Source organism: Cebus imitator, unplaced genomic scaffold, assembly GCF_001604975.1.
Source record: "Cebus imitator isolate Cc_AM_T3 unplaced genomic scaffold, Cebus_imitator-1.0 Scaffold80, whole genome shotgun sequence".
Classification (NCBI taxonomy): Eukaryota; Metazoa; Chordata; class Mammalia; order Primates; family Cebidae; genus Cebus; species Cebus imitator.
The window spans coordinates 297,484-318,646 of record NW_016107395.1 but is presented as its reverse complement, the minus strand read 5'-3'; the positions used below and the strand labels follow the sequence as shown (position 1 = coordinate 318,646).

The following is a 21,163-nucleotide window of genomic DNA, read 5'->3' as shown; positions in this document are numbered from 1 at the left end:
AGCTGGGCATGGTGGTGCGTGCCTGTAATCCCAGCTACTCAGGAGGCTGAGTTAGGAGAATTGCCTGAACCCAGGAGGCGGAGGTTGCAGTGAGCCGAGATCGCCCCATTAAAAACAAAACAGGAAAAAAAGAGCGAAACTCCATAAAAAAAAAAAAAAAAAAAAAAGAAAGTGCTTTGTAAAACATAAAATGCTTTAGAAATGTAAGTGTTGCTATGTGGTCTGAAGTGCTACTCATAGTTAGTGGGCTAGAGCCACTGGAGGAGGTCTTCATGAAGAATGGAACATTTTAATTTGGTCTTAGAGGAGGAGCCTTTCAATAGATGAAGAGGGGTGGGAAGGCAGTCTTAGATGTGTAATATGGTTTGGCTCTGTGTCCCCACCCAGATCTCACCTTGAACTGTAATAATCCCCATGTGTTAAGGATGGGGCCAGGTGGAGGTAATTGAATCATGGGGGCAGTTTCTGCTATACTGTTCTCATGACACTGAATTCTCACAAGATCTGATGGTTTTATAAGGGGCTTCCTCATTTGCTCAGCACTCATTTCTCTCTCCTGCCTCTATGTGAAGAAGGACATATTTGTTTCCCCTTCTGCCATGATTGTAAGTTTCCTGAGGCCTCCAGGCCCTGTGGAACTGAGTCAATTAAAACTTCTTTCTTTTATAAATTTCCTAGTCTTGGGCAGTTTTTTATAGCAGCGTGAGAATGGACTAATACAGATGTGTGTATGTATATGCAGCAGAGGAGCCATACTAACAAAGGCATGATATGTGGGTAGGGACTGTAAGTGGAGCACAGGTATGAATAGGGAGTGGTAGAAAAAAGATTGGACAGTCTTTTCCTCCTAATGCTGGAGGAAAGACATTCGCTACTATTAAGTCTTGAAGAATTTACTGCTGTTGCCTTTGTTAGAAAACTGTGAGTGTAAGGCCGGGTGCGGTGGCTCAATCCTGTAATCCCAGCACTTTGGGAGGCCGAGGCGGGTGGATCACGAGGTCAAGAGATTGAGACCATCCTGGTCAACATGGTGAAACCCCGTCTCTACTAAAAATACAAAAAATTAGCTGGGCATGGTGGTGTGTGCCTGTAATCCCAGCTAGTCAGGAGGCTGAGGCAGGAGAATTGCCTGAACCCAGGAGGCGGAGGTTGCGATGAGCCGAGATCGCGCCATTGCACTCCAGCCTGGGTAACAGGAGTGAAACTCCGTCTCAAAAAAAAAAAAAAGAAAATTGTGAGTGTAAGGATTGTTATGAAGGAAAACATTAATAAATTAATTACCAGAGTTTTTTCCTATTGCATTTATAGTAACATTTGGAAATATTGTGTAGAGAGGCTTGGTATCATCCACAATATGCCTAAAGAAGCACAAGCACTTTATTTATAGGTGATATAGTTACTGCTTTCAGAGGTTATATCATTAAAGCTTAGTAGATAATGGCATCAAGGGACTAAATTTCTTCAATGTTGCATATACTTTTATTATAATCAGAAATGGGTGTTAAATTACAATAAGTATTGTTTAGTGGCATGTACTTTTTTCTTTCTTATCTGTTACATATGAAACCATTTCTAAGTTTTTCTGAGCGTACACTACATGATCATGTGGATTTTGTACTTTAATAAGTTGCTGGACTTAATTTGTTAATCCTTTATTTTGGATTTTTATATATATTTCATGGACTAGAAAGTAGTCTGTACAACTATTGAATTGAAAATACATGACTGCGTCTCCTGAAAGTAGTCTAAGAATAGAATGGTGTTTTCCTGGGCCTGGAGGATGGGGCAATGAGGAGTTATTGTTTAATGGGTACAGAGTTTCAGTTTGGGAAAATGAAAAAGTTTTGGAGATGAATGGTGGTGGTGGTTGCACAAAAATGTGAATGTACTATATGTACTTAATGCTACTAAATGCCTCTGAACTGTACACTTGGATGGTTAAGATGGTAAATTTTATATTTGACTACAAAATTTACTTTCAACAGTTTTAAAAGAGTCTAAAGAAAGGACATTCTGAAAATATGATATTAATATAACTTTAACAACCACAGATATCGAGAGGCAATTCAGAAGTGGGATGAAGCACTACAGTTAACTCCAAATGATGCTACGCTATACGAGATGAAATCACAGGTAATAATTATGAAGAATTTCACTTCGATTGTGAAATTGTGCTATGTTTGTTCGGTGAGTGAGCAATGATGAACCAAAATAGCATTTTCTCCCATTTCCTTTTTCAAATACAATTTCTTTGGGAAAAAAATTTCACCATTATTTATGGCTCTGTCTTATGCATAAAATTAGAAATTCATTTGCCTTCACAGTGAAGTTAACTGTTATTTCGGCCTAAGTACTGTAAGGTAGAAATAGATGGATACCTTTTATAAAGTCACTGGTGACCGGGTGCCATGGCTCACATCTATAATACCAGCAATTTGAGAGGCCGAGGTGGATGGATCACTTGAGGTCAGGAGTTCAAGACCACCCTGGCCAACATGGTGAAACCTTGCCTCTACTAAAAATACAAATATTAACTGAGTATGGTGACACATTCCTGTAGTCCCAGATACTCGAGAGGCTGAGGCAGGAGGATCGCTTCAACGTGGGAGGCGGAGGTTGCAGTGAGTCAAGATGGTGCCACTGCTCTCCAGCCTGGGTGACAGAGCGAGACTCCATCTCAAAAAAAATAAATAAAAAACAAATACAAAGTCATTGGTGATCTCTTAGATGAAAAGCATCTGCTTTCCTTGTGAATTAATTGTAGTAGACAACAAAATAACTCCGTTTTCATAAAAATGAGGATGGATTGGGTTCTAGATGAGATAGTTCTAAAAATGGCTTAATCCTTAGTAAAAGGTCAGCATAGATGCAATTTTATTAATAGCTTAAAAATAACATTTGTACTTTAAAAATACGTTTCTAGTATTTTGTAGAAAAGTCTATAAAGAAAACCTCTGAGCACTTGAATAGGTTATCCAAGTGATTTTAAACATATTTTTGACAGGGAATTGTTTCAATTCAGCATTAATCTGCACATCTAACAAATATTTTTCAAATCATGATCTCAAATATAGGACACACCCTTTGTCACCTCTGACTTTAGTTTATCTAGGAAAAACCCAAATAAATTATGTCAGCTGAATCAAGTGATATGAGGACCTTCATTTGGATTCCTTTTTCTTTTTTTAATTTTTTAATTTTTATTTATTTTTATTTTTGTTTTTTTTGGATTCCTTTAATTTTCAATCTTAAATATGTATATATTAGTGACAGGTTTGTGGCAAACTATATGAAGAATTGTTTAATTTTGGAACCTGATAATGATGTTTGTATCATAAATCTTTTAAAGTGTTAATGGTCCTAAAGATTATAGATACAATCCCAGCCCTTTCCATAGACTACAATGGAGGGTGCTAGAACTCTCTGGTAACCTTAACTTTCCCTAACTCTAACCCTAGCTTTCTGGTATATATGGTTTGAAATGTCTAGTAGTGAGAAGGCCTAGGGAATATTTTAAATAATTTTTTTTTTTTGAGATGGTGTTTTGCTCTTGTTGCCCAGGATGGAGTGCAATGGCGTGATATTGACTCTCTGCAACCTCCACCTTCAGGGTTCAAGTGATTCTCCTGTCTCAGTCTCCCAAGTAGCTGGGATTACAGGCATGCGCCATCATGCCTGGTTAATTTTGTGTTTTTAGTAGAGATGGGGTTTCTCCATGTTGTTCAGGCTGGTCTCAAACTCCCGATCTCAGGTGATCCATCCATTTTGGCCTCCCGAAGTGCTGGGATTACAGGTGTGAGCCACTGCGCCCAGCCATTTAAATAATTTTTATAACAGAAGGATGTTCATTAGGGACAGGATGGTTGGTTGAACAAATTAATTCACCTAGTTTAATGGCAATACCTGGGGTTCCCTGAAAGCCACACTGTAAATAGAATAAATAGAAGTGGAATTGGGAGTTCAGAATACCTCTGAGCCATCATGGTTAGAATATGACCACTTGATTTTGACTAGATGGACACAGGATTCAGTAACTGGAAAGGGAAGTGTTTATATTTTCATAGTTATTTCAGGGTGAAAAGAGAACTATAATTTTTTAACCTGAATGGCAGAGTAGGGGGTAAAAATCACCAAAATGCTATTTTTACTCAACTAAAAATGTATCTTAAAAAAATGAAAAGGGTTTTTTCTGTAGTTGCTGGTTTATGAATATGATTACTGATAGATTTTTTGCTCTTTTGTTTGCTTATAGGTGCTAATGTCTCTTCATGAAATGTTCCCAGCAGTACATGCAGCAGAAATGGCCGTCCAGCGAAATCCACATTCATGGGAGTGTTGGCAAACTTTGGGACGTGCTCAACTTGGATTAGGAGAGATAATCCTGGTGAGGAAGTCAGATTATTATAATGCAGAAATTTTAAGTATATATATATATATATTTTTTTTTTTTTTGAGACGGAGTCTTGCTCTGTCACCCAGGGTGGAGTGCAGTGGTGCAATCTCAGCTCATGGCAGCATCCACCTTCTGGGTTCAAGTGATTTTCCTGCCTCAGCCTTCTGAGTAGCTGGGACTACAGGCATGCACCACCCTGCCTGGCTAATGTTTTTGTATTTTTAGTAGAGACGGGGTTTCACCATGTTGGCCAGGCTAGTCTTGAACTCCTGACCTCAGACGATCCACCTGCCTTGGGCTCTCAAAGTGCTGGGATTATAGTCATGAGCCACTGCGCCCGGCCTATTTTGACATATTTTTGATTAATTGAACCCAAAAGTGAATATTTATCAAATCTATATAAAAAAATAATTAGAAAATTACTTCTTAAAATATTAATCCATAAACACAGATCAAAGGTATTACTGAACATCTTTTTTATTATAAATGCTAATTATATCATGATCAGAATATTTTTCAGTTACTTGACATTATGGAGATTAAAAAAAAATTAACAAAACATTGGCATTTTTGTCTTAGTTCTTACGATTATTCAATTTACCACATTATAAAGTGGTATTAATATCACTGTGGAGACAAAACCACTAATAGATTATACAGGGGAAGGAAGATATTAGAATATGGGAGAACAATGATGATGAACATTTAGACTGAAAAGTTGAAAAGTAGAAATGTGTGCAAATGAAATATTCATTGTGTAAAGTCTGTAAACTGGTACTTAATGCATCTCTCAACTTGTCTGGACTATACCTTGTTAGTAGCAGAGGCTAACTAGGTAAGAATTAAGTCCTCTTGTTTTTCTTTTGGCAAGGCCATATATACCTGAAAGCTAAGAAAATTTAACTTCCTAAAAGTATTTGCAAATCTAATATGCAGTGTCAAATTTCCATCTTGTTTTTAAGTCAATTAAGATTTTTAAAATGGTTTTATTAGTTTTTTACAGTTCAAAATAAAACGTTTTAAAAGTTTCTTGCAAGACTAAAATTACTGATAAATTCAAGATTTAAATTTACTAACAGTGGTTTTAGTAAATTGTGGATGACTTAGATTTTTTCTGGCATTCTTATAAATGTGTGATTATTTCTACTTACCAAAAAAGCTGTTTGTCAAATTCTCAGAAATGGTAAGGAATTTCAATGAGAAAACAATTGATTGGCTAAAGTAAGTTAATAATAATCTAAATGAGATTCACAGTGATAGAAACCATTTTGACCAAGTGCTGTTTTTTTTCTTGTCATTTAGCATTGTCAACTTTTCTTTTTTTGCCTGAAGACTTAAATCATACCAGCATTGGAAAAAAGAGTTCAAGGAATTTAGTTTTCTAACAAATAACAGAAGAAAAAAAAACCATATCATGTAATACTTTTTCCCTGTCTCCCTTATTAAAAATTTATAAATCATTATCTCTTGCTTATAGTGTCTATGGTAATAGAACAAATCTCTATGACATAATATTTAGTGAAGATTGTCCTTTATAAAGAAAGAAAATATACTGTAGTTGAGACAACAGAGACACTTTGAATCATCCAATAAAAATAATTTAATATTTAAATTTTTTTGAATAACAGTCCCAGTTGAACTTGTTTTTTTCTGTTGATATGGCTCTATCCATTAATACTGTGAAATTCTTAGAAGAATTGAAAGTATTTTTTTTAAACATTTATATGTAATTTTTAGGGATCTTCTCTGTTTTTATGTAGATTTAAGCTGTTCTCTTAAAAGACTAGAATGGTAAAAAGAAAAGATGACTCAAAATGTCATAATGAAGGGACATTGTAAAATATATTGAAAGCAAGCTAGAATTCCTAACATCTAACAATTCTTACTATATATACATATAGACTAAAACTATAGAAATACATATATAAATAGCACAGGGAGTAAATTAAAGTCATAGTTGGGTATATCTCCATGAATAATTATTTAAATTTTATGAGTTGGATGTGAACATTGGAAAATGTTTATAGGAGATTATGTATATATGTGAGATATATGTATATGTATATATATGAGATATATGTATATGTATATATACATATACATAGTATATATGTGTATATATACATATATATGTATATGTTACACATAGACATACTATATATGTATTTGTGTCTTCATATAGAAGACTATATGAGAATGAGATTTTAAGATGTGGATGAAGGAATAAGAAAGCTGAAGATAATGGCTTCTGGGAGTTAAAAGTTCTGTATGAGGGAATGGGGATGGTGAGAAAGGAATGCTTAAGGGTTTTACCCTGAAGAAGAAGGTAGAAAGGAAAGGAGATTGGGAAAGGTAATGAATACCAGAAGGTAACAGTGTCAGGAGGGATTCTTCTGTTAGCTTTCCAGGGTTCTTAGCCTTCAGTGCTGAACTAGCTTTGTGGCTTCCCTTGGTTCAGGCTCTGTGTAATTCATTACCAGTTTTTGCTTTTCTTCATGCCAATGTATGATAAATACTAATTTTGTTTACTAATGTTTTCTAAGCCTCATTTTAGTCAATGGTTTTAATATTTTGCATGAGCAAATCTTTAATTAGAAATTTTAGTTGCATCATTTGATTCTTTTTATTGTTTCACTTTTGTAATGATAATTACCCCTATACTAATGGGATGGACAAGTGATCATTTCCAGGCAAAAGGAAGATAATTGAGGGTTTTAAACATTTCACTTGAGGGCCTGGGAATGCTGACTCATGTCTGTAATCCTAGCACTTTGGGAGAATGAGGCAGAAGGATTGCTTGAGGCCAGGAGTTTGGACTAACCTGGGTAACATAGCGAGACCCTATATTTAGAAAAAAAAAAAAAATTTGGTCACTACACCTGGCCCAATACATGTAAATCTTTAGTGCCTAGAATGTAGGAAACACTCAATAAATGCTAACGTTGTTAGGATCTAAACTGTTAACTTCAAAGATATCCGCTCCTGGTGCCTTTGTGATTGTGGGTTAGCCCAGGAAATCCCCAAATGTACATGTTTATTGGTCTGCAGAAGCTGACAATATATTTGCTTTATCCTGAGCCCTATTATGAGAACTCCCATTTTAATGGCTTTTAGCCCATCGGCGTATTATCAGTCACTTTCTTTCACACTTCTGTAATTTTTTTCCCCAGTGTTTAGGGCAATACCTTAGCTTTCATCTTTTGTGTTCTAGTATATTAAAATAATACTTTAAGATGTGTATGTGTATAGTATACACACACACACACACACACACGAGGATTGTATTACACATACTAATTTTTAAAAACAAAACAAAAAACTCTGACCTTATTTTCTAGGCAATTCGAAGTTTTCAAGTAGCCCTTCATATCTATCCAATGAACCCTGAAATATGGAAAGAAGACCTCTCTTGGGCAAGAACGCTCCAGGAACAGCAGAAGGTAGCGCAGAGGATTAAAAAAAGTGAAGTACCAACTGAAGTAACACATTTTTTACCAAAGTCAATTCCAGACTATGATTTTGAAAGTGATGAGATTGTTGCTGTTTGTGCGGCTATTGCTGAAAAAGAGAAGACAGTTTCAGCAAATAAAACAATGGTCATTGTGTCCGCCTCTGGGGCTGTAGAAACTGTAACTGAAAAGGAAGATGGTGCTACACCACCAGATGGCTCTGTTTTTATCAAAGCCCGATGAAGCAGTATGCATAAGATTATTTGAATCTGTCTTTTTGATGGCCACTTGAATTTTTGACATAGAGACACATACGCTGGAGATAGCAGAACTCTTGGTTGTAAAATAAGTTTTTCAGATGAGGCATATAAAAACTAAAAAGGCAGGATTCTTGTATAGTGTTTGGAATATGCTTTAATAAGTTATGATTTATATTTCTCAAGGTTAAAATTCTGAGTAAAATGTTTTTGTGATTAATAAACAGTTTAATCTGAATATGTAAATGAATACATTTGAAAGACAACTTGAAAAGTGTATTCTTGAATAGTTAATAACTTGGCCAATGATACTGAAATGCTGTCTCAACTTTTCTTTTATGATAAAGAAAGTGTGTGATTTCCCTCCCTCAGAGAAATATACTGCTCTTACTATTTACTCTTTTTCTTGCTTCATTGGAGTAAGTCTGTCAGAAAGCTTGAGTATTTTTGACATTCATTTTGATTCAAAGTTGTCATTTGGTTATATGTGGACTCCTTGAAAGTTTGGCTGAAAATGCACGCAAATATGTACGTTCTGAACATTTTCTGAAGTTTCTCTTAATTCTGATTTGTGTTTTTGTTTTGACTTTGAAGTATAACAGTGATAGTTGTCTCCTTCAGTACTTGTTAGAAGTGTGAAGTATTGATAAATATGAGAATGATGGTTTTATTTTTTAATTGTTACAGTAAGTAATCCTTACCACAAATGAGTCATTTTTAAAATATGTATTTTTAAATGAATGGCTTTTACAGATAGGTTAATACAACTGTACTGCTATATTATCCTAGTCAAAACCAATGCTTTATTTTCTTTGTTTTACAAAGCTTTAAAAACCCTGGAAACAACTTATTTCTTGCTTATATGTTTCCATCTGATGATTGGGACTTATCTAGATAACTTTTTTTGAAACTACTCAGTGAAATAAAAAATAATTACAATTAAAAATAGCTAATTATACCTTTCTAAAAATAAAAAAGTAGCGCTGTTATTAGCATGCCAGTGAATAAATAAGCACAAAATACAAAGAAAATGTAATGTGATTTATAGTACAGTCTCATGAGTATGAGAAACCTATATTAAAGAAATATTTTATTGAAAGGCCACAATCACATTCACAAACCAATACTGTCATTGCTAATCTGAACTATTATTTTTATACTGTATATTGTAGTACAATAATATAGACCTGTTGGGTTCTGTTACTTCTGTCACTCAGGAAGATATTATTGGTGTAAAATTAATTTTATCTTTGTGAGGAATGAAAGTAGCCCTCTTTGTGTTAAACATCTTACTACTATTGGAGCATGTAAGTAAAGATCTACATTTTTTATGAAGATGGTTTTTAAAACTTTTGTTTCATTGGAATGCATATCTCTTTTCTGAGTTGAAGAAATTAGCACTTGCCTTGAAAATAATATTCTTTCCCTGAGTTATATCATCAGAAAATTAGCTCTGGTTAGAGAGGTTCGTTTGAGTGCTCAAAAAAAAAAAATACATTAATTATATATATTTTTGAGAATAAAGAACTTTCTCAAAAAGTAAATATGTATCTAGAGAAGTGAGTACTCAACATTTGGTATATTGTTTTGAGTAGTGGATGTTTGTTTACTGTGTAATTTGTGAATAAATATTTTCTTCTGCATTTTGAAGATTTTTTCCTATTATTTTGTATTGTTAGCTTTTGAAAAATTAGATTGATCTCCTTAATATCTTTCTTATATGAACATAATATATTTAAAGTACCTTGCATGGTGCCCCGCACATGAAGTAATACTAGCTATTTCAGTAAATGCTAGCTATGTCTGTGAAGAACTTGAATTAGTTTGGTTATATTTAGTCTCAATTTCTTCTGATTTTAAAAAAAGGAGAACTTTTTTTGTAATCCTTTCCTTATCTGAAAGTAAGAAGTCACTACTTCCAGTATTATAGGAGAGATAGTGGGATTTTTTCTTGAGACGGTCTGTAGCTTAAGCTCAAAAGAGGCGAGACTCAGGATGGAATGCATGTGGCCATTAGGCCCTGTTAAAGAACTTAGTTTTTCCTCTGTATTGGCATAAGCCAAGTGAGTGTCTTTCTTACCCAGATGTAAGACTGTAAGATATAAAATAGTTTAGACATAAGATAGAGGAGAAAAAGGGACAGTGAGTTATGGAGAAGGAAGGCAGCTAATTTCTGCAGGCCCCAAGAATGCTTATTTTAGCTCATACTCTTCTATGCATGAAGAGAAAAATGCGCCCATGATTTTACAAGGATGTGAATAATGATATACAAACATTGACGAAGCTTGTTAATTTTAATAAATCTTTATGAATCTGAAGAGAATTAATTGATGTTCATGATAATGATATAGATGTTTAATATGCTTTCTGAAATAACGCTGTTTAGTGTTCAAGTTCTATTGAATATAATTTATATTATTCTTGTTTGAAAATTGTATTGCATAGACACACATTAGTCAGAACACTACACATCCAGACCATGCCTGATAACCCAATAATCGTATATCATTCTCTGGAAAATAGGCTCTTTGGTTATAGAGCATTTATCTTAAATATATTAACAGCCACTACATAAACATTGAAAAGTCATCCAAGTTATAGATCACATTGAAAAGCCATGCAAGTTATAGATCACAGAAGCCAGTTCTACTATAACTGGGGCCTACATACCATTTTTTTTTTTTTTTAGATGGAGTCTCACTCTGTCACTTAGGCTAGAGTGCAGTGGCGTGATCTCTGCTCACTGCAACCTCTGCCTCCTGGGTTCAAGCAGTTCTCTGCCTCAGCCTCCTGAGTAGCTGGGATTATAGACGCCCACCACCATGCCTGGCTAATTTTTTGTATTTTTAGTAGAGATGGGGTTTCACCATCTTGATCAGGCTGGTCTTGAACTCCTGACCTTGTGATCCACCTGTTTTGGCCTCCCAAAGTGCTGGGATTATAGGCGTGAGCCACTGCGCCTGGGCCCTACATACAAAATGTTATGGCAGTGGTTTCAGTATGACAATCTTTTGAATTGATGCTGTATGGTAAAACTATAATGAAGATTTTTAAAAGCTCTGTCTCAGAAATGAAGAGTTGTTATGATTATAACTGAACACTATAGCCCTTTTAGTTATTTGAAAATTACATAATAATTCAAAAGGTTGTTTCACTGCCTTTCCCAGCGCTAAGAAAATTAACAATCATTTCTTTTAATTTCCTTGAGTCAGAAGCCCTCCTAAATTGGCTCTGGACCAGCCATTCTGATATATGATTTCATGATACATGTGTTAATATCTAAATGAGTTGGGAGCTGACATAAAAACCATAGTTCCATAGTAATTATCTTCAAATCAATGGATATCTTAAATGTGTTTTTTTGTTCCTTAGAGGTTATTAAACTGATGTATTTTATAACAAAGACGTTTGAGACTGAGAAAGTTTTTTTAACCAATAATAAGATATAGAAATATATATATTATAAAAAGTAATGAAATAAAGGAGGTTATCTCTAGAGTCATTTATCTTAGTCACTTGCAATTAAATATAGTTACTTTGGAAGAGGAAACATGGCCCTAAAGCTAGTGTAGCATGAATCATGCCCTAATAGGCGTTATATATGAAGTTCACCTTATTTATGTGCCAATGTGGAAGAAAATTTGAGAAATGCTGATCTACACTTTGGTGAGAAAGCAAGGGGTGAGGATGGTATCCTCTCACAGTGCTTCTTAGGCTACGCATTTACCAAGGAATTGTGATCTCTTCCTCTCACTTCCCCAGGAAAGGAGGCAGTTTAAGATACAGAACTGGTCATGCTAGCTTCTTTTTCCCTTTTTGTGGATTTGTCATGCCTGCAGAGAACCTATGTTTTGGTCTCTTGCCACTCACATTGTGAACCTTGCAGTGAAGGTTCTTTGCCTCGGCAAAGGGAGACCTGTGCTTGTGTAGAACTGCCCATGCCTTAGTGAGCAGGTCTGTCTAATTGTGAGTTCAATATCCGGTGGCTATTGTTGGCATAAACTTAAAGTATATCCTCTAACCTAGTCAGCAATAAACCCAATATATTGAATCTCCATCTGTCTTTCTCTCAAGTGGTTCAAGGTCAGGAGAGGACAGGAACATTATTTTATGTCTCCCTTAAACCTTAACAAAGACGAGAGCAGATTATATTTGAAAGTAAGCATGAGATATATTAAAAATCAAATATGGGAATTCTATCCTAATTTTAGATTTTTTAAAATAATGGAAATTCTATTGAAATTGAGTAGTGTCAACTACAAGGCAACCAGTAAACATTTTTTCAGGATATTTAAAAGGTCTGCTGACTTGAAATTGTGACAGACCACATTGTTGACTCTAGATTGAATTGGAAGGGAAGAATGTGAAATGAATTAGGATATCCTCTGTTTACCTCTATTAACTTTCTTAAATGAGTATAATTTAGAAATAATAAAATGCAAATATTTTAAGATTATATTTTGGAGAGTTTTGACAAATGTGAACACCCACTTCACTACCACTACCATTCTAATGTGTATGTCCACCACCCAAAAAGTTCTCTAAAGCCGTTTTGAAGTTCTCTAAAGTCCCCTCCACCCAACAGCCAACGCTGGTCAACTTCTTATCTGCTTCTGTGACTATACATTAGATTTGACTTCAGAATTCTAGAATTTGAAATAAATAGGCTGCGTAATATGCACTCTTTTTGTGTCTGGCTTTTTTTTCCCCCCTATAATAATGCTTTTGAAACCTATCCATGTTGAGATTAATCCATGTTACTGTGTATATCAGTATTAAGTTCCTTTTTATTGCTGAATAGTATTCTAGTATATGGATATACCACAATTTGTTTAGCTGTTGACCTATTGAATGACATTTAGGTTGTTTCAAATTTTGACCTATTATGAATAAAGCTGTTATGTATATAAATCACAGTTCTGCGTGTGGACATATGTGTTCATTTCTCTTGTATAAATACCTAGGGATGGAATTGCTAAGTCTTATGACCAGTTTATGTATAACTTTAAAGGAAACTGCCAAACTGTTTTCCAAAGTATCTGTACCATTTGGCATTTCTACCAGCAATGTATTAAATTAATTTGAGTTACCCCTTATCCTTGTCAATGATTGGTATTCAGTCTTTTAGATGTTAGCCACTTTAGTGACGATGTAGTAGTATTTCATTATGATTGTAATATCCATATCCCTAATGATGTTGAGCATGTTTTCAGAGGCTTATCTGACATTTCTATATCTTTTTTGGAAAGTACCCATTCAAATATTTTGCCCATTTTTAATTTATGTTACCATATTATTGAGTTGTAAGAGTTTTTCCTTTTTACTGGATGGAAGTCCTTCATGAGCTGTAAGTATTGTGCATAATATTGTCTAATCTGCAGCTTGCTTCTTTTGTTTTCATAATGATACCTTTTAAAGAACAGAAGTTTTAATCTTTATGATGTTAAATTTATAAGTTTTCTTCTTTTATGGTTGTGCTTTTTGTGTGCTAAGAAATCTGTCCTTACCCCCAGATCACAAAGATTTTCTGTTTTCTGCTAGAAGTATTATAGGCTTAACTTTTATGATTAGGTTCATGATCGATTTCATGTTAATTTTGTTGTTGTTATTCATATTTTCACCTGGTCCCCTAACTTTTTGTTTTGTTTTGTTTTAAGCTTAAATTATTTTATTTTATTTTATTTTTTTGGAGACGAGGTCCCTCTATGTTTCCCAGGCTGGAGTGCAGTGACTATTCACAGGTGCGATCCCACTACTGATCAGCACTGGAGTTTTGACCTGCTCTGTTTCTGACCTGGGCCGGTTCACCCCTCCTTAGGCAACCTGGTGGTCTCCCACTTCCGGGAGGTCACCATATTGATGCCAAATTTAGTGCAGACACCTGAATGGCATAGTACACTACAGCCCAGAACTCCTGGGCTCAAGCGGATCCTCCCACCTCAGCCTCCCGAGTAGCTGGGACTATAAACATGTGCCACGGTGCCTGGCAGTTGTCTTATTTTTTAACTTTTATTTTAGGTTTAGGGGTACATGTGAAGGTTTGTTATAAAGATAAACATGCATCATGAGGGTTTGTTGTACATATTATTACATCATCCAGGTATTAAACTTAATACCCAATAGTTGTCTTTTCTGCTCCTCTCCCCTCTCTCAGCTTCCCCCCTGAAGTAGACCCCATTTTCTGCACTTTCCTTCATTGTTTTTATAAGTTCTTATCATTTAGCTCCCATTTATAAGTGAGAACATGTAGTATTTGGTTTTCTGTTCCTGTGTTAGTTTGCTCCATCAGTGTTCCTATGAAAGACATGATCTCATTCTTTGTTATGGATGCATAACGTCCCATGCTGTACATGAACCACATTTTCTTTAGCCAGTCTGTCATTGATGTGCATTTAGGTTGATTCCAAATCTTTGCTATTGTGAACAGTGTTCCAGTGAACATTTGTGTACATGTGTCTTTATGGTAGAATGCTTTATATTCCTCTGGTTATATACCCAATAAAGGGATTGCTGGGTAGAATGGTAGTTCTGCTTTTAGTTCTTTGTGGAATTGCCATACTGCTTTCCACAGTGGTTGAACTAATTTACACTCCCACCAACAGCGTATAAGGGTTCCCTTTTCTATGCAACCTCGCCAGCCAGCGTCTGTTATTTTTTAACTTTTTAATAATTGACATTCTGACTGATGTGAGATGGTATCTCATGGTTTTAATTTGCATTTCTCTAATGATTAGTAATATAGAGTTTTTAAAAATATGCTTCTTGGTTGCATGTATGTTTTCTTTAGAAAAGTGCCTGTTCACGTCCTTTGCCCACTTTTTAATGGGGTTGTTTTTCTCTTCCAAATTTTTTTTAAGTTCCTTACAGATGCTGAATATTAGACCTTTGTCAGATGCATAGTTTGCAAGTATTTTCTCCCATTCTGTAGGTTGTCTGTTTACTCTGTTGGTAGTTTCTTTTGCTGTGCAGATGCTCTTAAGTTTAATTAGATACCATTTGTCAATTTTTGCTTTTGTTGCAATTGCTTTTGGTGTCTTTGTCATGAAATCTTTGCCCATTCCTAGCTCCAGGATGATATTGCCTAGATTGTCTTCCAGGGTTTTTACAGTTGGATTTCACATGTAACTCTCTAATCTATCTTGAGATGATTTTTGTATATGGTATAAAGAAGGGGTCCGCTTCAATCTTCTGCATATGACTAGCCAGTTATCCCAGTACCATTTATTGAATTGGGTGTCTTTTTCCCATTGCTTCTTTTTATCAGCTTTGTCAAAGATTGGATGGTCATAGATGTGTGGCCTTATTTCTGGGCTCTCTATTCTGTTCCATTGGTCTATGTGCCTGTTTTTGTACAAGTACCATGCTGTTTTGGTCACTGTAGCCTTGTATTATGGTTTGAAGTCAAGCTAAGTGATTCCTTCAGCTTTGTTCTTTTTGCTTAGGATTGCCTTGGCTATCTGGGCTCTTTTTTTTGCTTCCATGCAAACTTTAAAGTAAATTTTTCTAGTTATTGGTAGTTTGGTAGGAATAGCATTCAATCTGTAAATTGCTTTGGATATTATAGACATTTTAATGATATTGATTCTTCCTATCCATGAGCATGGATGTTTTTCTATTTGTTGGTGTCTTCTCTGATTTCTTTGAGCAGTGTTTTGTAATTCTCATTGTAGAGATCATTCATATCTCTGGTTATCTGTATTCCTATGTATTTTATTTTATTTTTGCAGCAATTGTGAATGGGATTGCCTTTCTGATTTGGCTGTCAGTTTGGTTGTTGTTGGTGTATAGGAATACTAGTGATTTTTGTACAATGATTTTGTATCCTGAAACTTTGCTGAAGTTGTCAACTGAAGGAGCTTTTGGTCTGAGACTACAGGGTTTTCTAGATATAGAATCATGTCATCTGCAAATAGAGATAATTTGATTTCCTCTCTTCCTATTTGAATGCCCTTTATTTCTTTCTATTGCCTGATTGCTATGGCCTGGACTTCTAATACCATATTGAATAGAAGTGGTGAGAGAAGACATCCTTGTCTTGTGCCAGTTTTCAAGGGGAATGCTTCCAGCTTTTGCCCATTTAGTATAATGTTGTCTGTGGGTTTGTCATAGATGGCTCTTATTATTTTGAGCTTTGTTCCTTCAATACCTAATTTATTGAGAGTTTTTAACATGAAGGAATGTTGAATTTTATCAAAAGTTTTTTCTATATTTGTTGACATAATCATGTGGTTTTTGTTTTTAGTTCTGTTTATGTGATGAATCACATTTATTGATTTTCATATGTTGAACCAACCTTGCATCCTGTGGATGAAACCTACTTTATCATGGTGTATTAGCCTTTTGATGTGTTGCTGGTTTTGGTTTGCAAGTATTTTGTTGAGGATTTTTGCACTGATGTTTATCAAGGATATTGATTGGCCTGAAGTTTTCTTTTTTGTTGTGTCTCTGCCAGGTTTTGGTATCAAGCTGATGATGGCCTCATAGAATGAGTTGGGGAGAAGTTCTTCCTCCTAAATTTTTTAGAATAGTTTCTGTAGGGATGGTACCAGCTCTTCTTTGTACATCTGGTAGAATTTAGCTGTGAATCCATCAGATCCTGAGCTTTTTTTGGTTGGTAGGCTATTTATTATTGATTCAATTTCAGAGCTTGTTATTGGTCATTCAGGGAATTGAATTCTTTTTGGCTCAGTCTTGGGAAGGTGTATCTGTCCAGGAATTTATCCATCTTTTCTAAGTTTTCTAGCTTTTGTGCGTAGCAGTGTTCATAGTAGTTTCTGGTGGTGGTTTTTATTTCTGTCAGATCAGTAGTAACATTCCCTTCATTATTTCTAATTGTGTTTATTTGGATCTTTTCTCTTACTTAGTGTAGCTTGTGACTTATCTGTTTTATTTTATTTTTCCCAAAAAACCAACTCCTGGATTCATTGATCTATTGAAATGTTTTTGAATTCTTGATTTTCAGCTCTAATTTTTGTTATTTCTTGTCTTCTGCTAGCTTTGGGGTTGATTTGTTCTTGCTTTTCTATTTCTTGCAGTTGCGAAGTTAGGTTATTAATTTGAGATCTTTCTAACTTTTTGATTTGGACATTTAGTGCTATGTATTTCCCTCTTAATACTGCCTTAGCTGTGCTCCAGAGAGTCTGATATGTTGTATCTTTGTTCTTATTATTTTCAAAGAGCTTCTTGATTTCTGTCTTAGTTTTATTATTTAATGAAAAGTCATTCAGGACCATGTTGTTTAATTTCCATGTAATTGTATGGTTTTGAGCGATTTTCATTGTGTTGACTTCTATTATTATTGCACTGTAGTCCAAGAGTATGTTTGGTTTGACTTTAATTCTTTTACATTTGTTGAGGATTGTTTTTGTGTCCAATTATGTGGTTGAGTTTAGAGTGTGTGCCATGTGGCGATGAGAAGATGTATATTCTATTGTTTTCAAATGGAGACTTCTGTAAAGGTCTATCAGATCCATTTGGTCCAGTGCTAAATTTAGGTCCTGAATATCTTTGTTAATTTTCTGCCTTGACAATCTGTCAAATACTGTCAGTGGAGTGTTGAAGGCTCTCACTATTATTGTGTGGGAGTCTATGTCTCTTTGTAGGTCTCTAAGAATTTGCTTTATGCATCTGGGTGCTCCTGTGTTGGTTGCATATATATATTTTTAGGATATTTAGGACTTCTTGTTGAATCAAACCCTTTACAGTTAAGGTAATGCTCTTCTTTGTATTTTTTGGTTTAAAATCTGTTTTGTCTGAAATTAGGATTGCAACCCTTGCTTTTTTCTGTTTTCCATTTGCTTGGTAGATTTTTCTCCATCCCTTTATTTTTAGTCGATGAGTGTCATTACATGTGTATGATGGGTGTCTTGAAGACAGCATACCATTGGGTCTTGCTTTTTATCTGGCTTGCCACTGTGCCTTTTAAGTCAGACATTTAGCCCATTTACTTTCAAGGTTAGTATTTATATGTGCGGATTTGATCCTATCATTGTGCTGTTAGCTGGTTATTACGTTGGCTTGTTTGTGTGGTTGCTTTACAGTGACACTGATATCTGTTTCTGTTTTTGTATTAGCTGTTAGTGGTCTTTCCTTTCTATATTTAGTGTTCCTGTCCAAGATCTTTTGTAGGTAGGTCTGGTGGAAATGAAGTCCCTCAACATGTGCTTATCTGAAAAGGATCTTATTTCTCCTTCACTTAGGAAGCTCAGTTTGTCTGGATATGGCATTCTTGGTTAAATATTTTTTTCTTTAAAAATGTTGAATATAGGGCCCCAATCTCTTCTGGCTTGTAATCTTTCAGTTGAGAGGTCTGCTGTTAGCCTGATGAGGATCCCTTTGTAGGTAACCTGCACTGTCTCTCCATCTGCCTTTAACATTCTTTCTTTCATTTCAACCTTGGAAAATCTGATGATTATGTGTCTTGGGGATGATCTTCTTGTGCAGAATCTTGTAGGAGTTCTTTGCATTTCCTAAATTTGATGGTTGATCTCCCTAGCAAGGATGAGAAAGTTGATAGACACTGTCCTGAGATATGTTTTCTAATTTGTTTGCTTTCTCTCCCTCCCTGTCAAGAATGCCAGTGATTCATACATTTGGCCTTTTTACATAATCCCATATTTCTTAGTAGTTTTGCTCATTCCTTTGTATTCTTTTTTCTTTATTTTTGTCTGACTGTCTTATTTCAGAGAACCAGTCTTCAAGTTCTGAGATTCTTTCCTCAGCTTGGTTTATTCTGCTGTTAATACTTGTGATTGCATTGTGAAATTCTTGTCTTGTGTTATTCAGCTCTGTCAGACCTGTTAGGTTCTTTTTGATACCAGCTATTTCGTCCTTTTGCTCCCATATCACTTTATCGTGATTCTTATTTTCCTTGGATTGGGTTTTGCTATCCTTCTGAATCTTGATGATCTTTGTTTCTGTCCATATACTGAATTCTATTTCTGTCATTCCAGCCACTTCAGCCTGATTAAGAACTCTTGTTGGAGAACTGGTGCAGTCGTTTTGAGGACACCCTGGCCATTGGAGTTACTGGAGTTCTTGCACTGGTTCTTTCTCATCTCTGCATGTGGGTGCTTCTTTAACTGCAGTGTAGATTGAGTATAATCAATAGGCTTCTTTTCTGGATGTTTTCACTGGGCTGAGGCTTTCTGTAGGATCTTTATTTGAAACTGACTCCTTGTCTCTGGTTTCAGAGTGGGGGTATATTAGTGAGGTATTTTTGGTGTTAAAGCTTTTGAGTGTGATCCAGCAGGTGACACTTAGGCTTACTGGTAAGTTGGTAGACTCTTACTCAGTCGTATGGCTCCCCTATGTTTCTTCAAAGTTGCAGCCATGTTCCCTCTCAGTGCTCTGAAAGTATATGCTCCTCTCTCTCTTGAGTCCTGGCTGTAGTTTACAACTTGGCACTCCTGGGTTGCACATTGCAGCTCTGGGGGCAATCTCAGTGTTTACGTTCCTTCCCTATCATAGAGGCAGCAGAGGAAGAGATCTTAGTAGTGGTTGTGGCCCAGGGTCATTTGCTTTACTCCTGAGGGCTCCCCTCCAAAGAAATGCAGGCCAGGAGTCACTCAGTGCAGTCAGCCCAAGCCAGGGGTTCCCTGTCTGGTGAAGAGCCATGGGGGCTGTGTGCGACCCATGGGAGAGGGACTAGCCTCCTCTTGTTGGGTTGACTGCACCTTGTTGGAGGTGTGGATAAGGAACTTAGGGTCTTTGCTGCTTCTTTAGTCCAAGGGTGGCAAGGACAGTTTCACTGTAGAGGCAGTGGCAAAGAGGCTTTCAGCTACCCCTGGAGGCTCTGTCCAGGGTGTTGCTGAGTTGGTACTGGCTTGATAGTTCTGGGCAGGGGGTGGCTGGAGGCCCAGGCCTGGAAGATCTACTTTTTAGTTTTCAGTGACTCAGTCTTACCCATGTTTTAAGTTTAGTCCTAAATATTTTACATTTTTGATGCAATTAGAAGGAGTCTTTATAAATTTTCATCTTCCAGTTTTGATAACTATTACATAGAAATGCAATTGATTTGTGTATATTGATCTTGTAGCCTATAGCCTTGATGAATTCATTTATTAGTTACATTAACTATTTTATAGATTCCTTGGGATGCTATACACATGTAACCTGTCTTTGTGAATAAAGACTGTTTTCCTTCTTCCTTTCCAAACTGTGTATCTTTTATATCTTTCTCTTGCCTTATTGCACTTGCTAGAACTTCCAACACACACAAACTGTGAGAATAAACATTCTTTATTTACAACTCTTGAGTCTTTCACCATTAAGTGTGAAGATTGATGTAGATTTTTTATACTTTTTTTATTAAATTGAGAAAGTTCCCTTCCAAATTTATACATTTTTTTTAATTAAATTGAGAAAGTTCCCTTCCAAGTCTGTTGAAAACTTGTTTATTATGAGTGGGTGTTGAATTTTGTTACTTGTAGTTTCTGCATCTATGAGATAATATTTCTCTTTTATTATCTTTGTATGGTAAGTTACATTTATTTTTCAAGTGTTAACTGCATTTCTGGGATAAAGCCTACTTACTCATGATAATTATTCCTTTTAGATATTACTTGATTACATTTGTTAACATTTTATGAAGATTTTTGTGTCTGTGTTCATGAGGGAAATTAGTCTATAGCTTCCTATTTTTGTAATATCTTTGTCTAGTTTTCAAGTCGTGATAATGCTGAACTCAAAAAAAAATGTTGACAAGTATTTTCACTTACTCTTTTCAATATAGTTTCTATAGATTTGATGTCATGTCTTTCTATAATGTTTAAAAGAACTCACAAATAAAATGATTGAAGGCGTAGAGTTTTTTTGGGGGTAAAGTTTTAAATTATAAATTTAGTTTTAAAAGTAGCTATTATGTAAATATCACAAATTATATCACATTTGATAGTGTGATTTTATTAAATCAGGATCAGAAAAGGTCCATTCTTTGCATCTATTGATATGTCTTTTCATCCTTTATAATCTGTGGGTTCCTTTCCTCTTTTTTTTTTTTTTTTTTTTTTTTTTTTTTTTTTTTTTTTATTCTTGCTCTTGTTGCCCAGCCTGGAATGTAGTGG

At 35.3% G+C, this 21,163-nt stretch overlaps 1 protein-coding gene across 3 annotated transcripts in view; it reads left to right on the top strand.

Annotated features, from left to right (window-relative positions):
* The window catches only part of TTC33 (tetratricopeptide repeat domain 33), a 28,864-nt gene extending 19,115 nt beyond the window's left edge, over positions 1-9,749 (top strand). For all 3 annotated transcript variants that reach the window (XM_017533121.1, XM_037740167.1, XM_017533122.2), the window contains exons 3-5: positions 2,052-2,133; positions 4,253-4,384; positions 7,732-9,749. In XM_017533121.1, the coding sequence (XP_017388610.1) occupies positions 2,052-2,133; positions 4,253-4,384; positions 7,732-8,085 (568 nt within the window). In that variant the 3' untranslated portion in view covers positions 8,086-9,749. The remainder of the gene's footprint in view (positions 1-2,051; positions 2,134-4,252; positions 4,385-7,731) is intronic.
* The last annotated feature ends 11,414 nt before the right edge of the window (positions 9,750-21,163 follow it).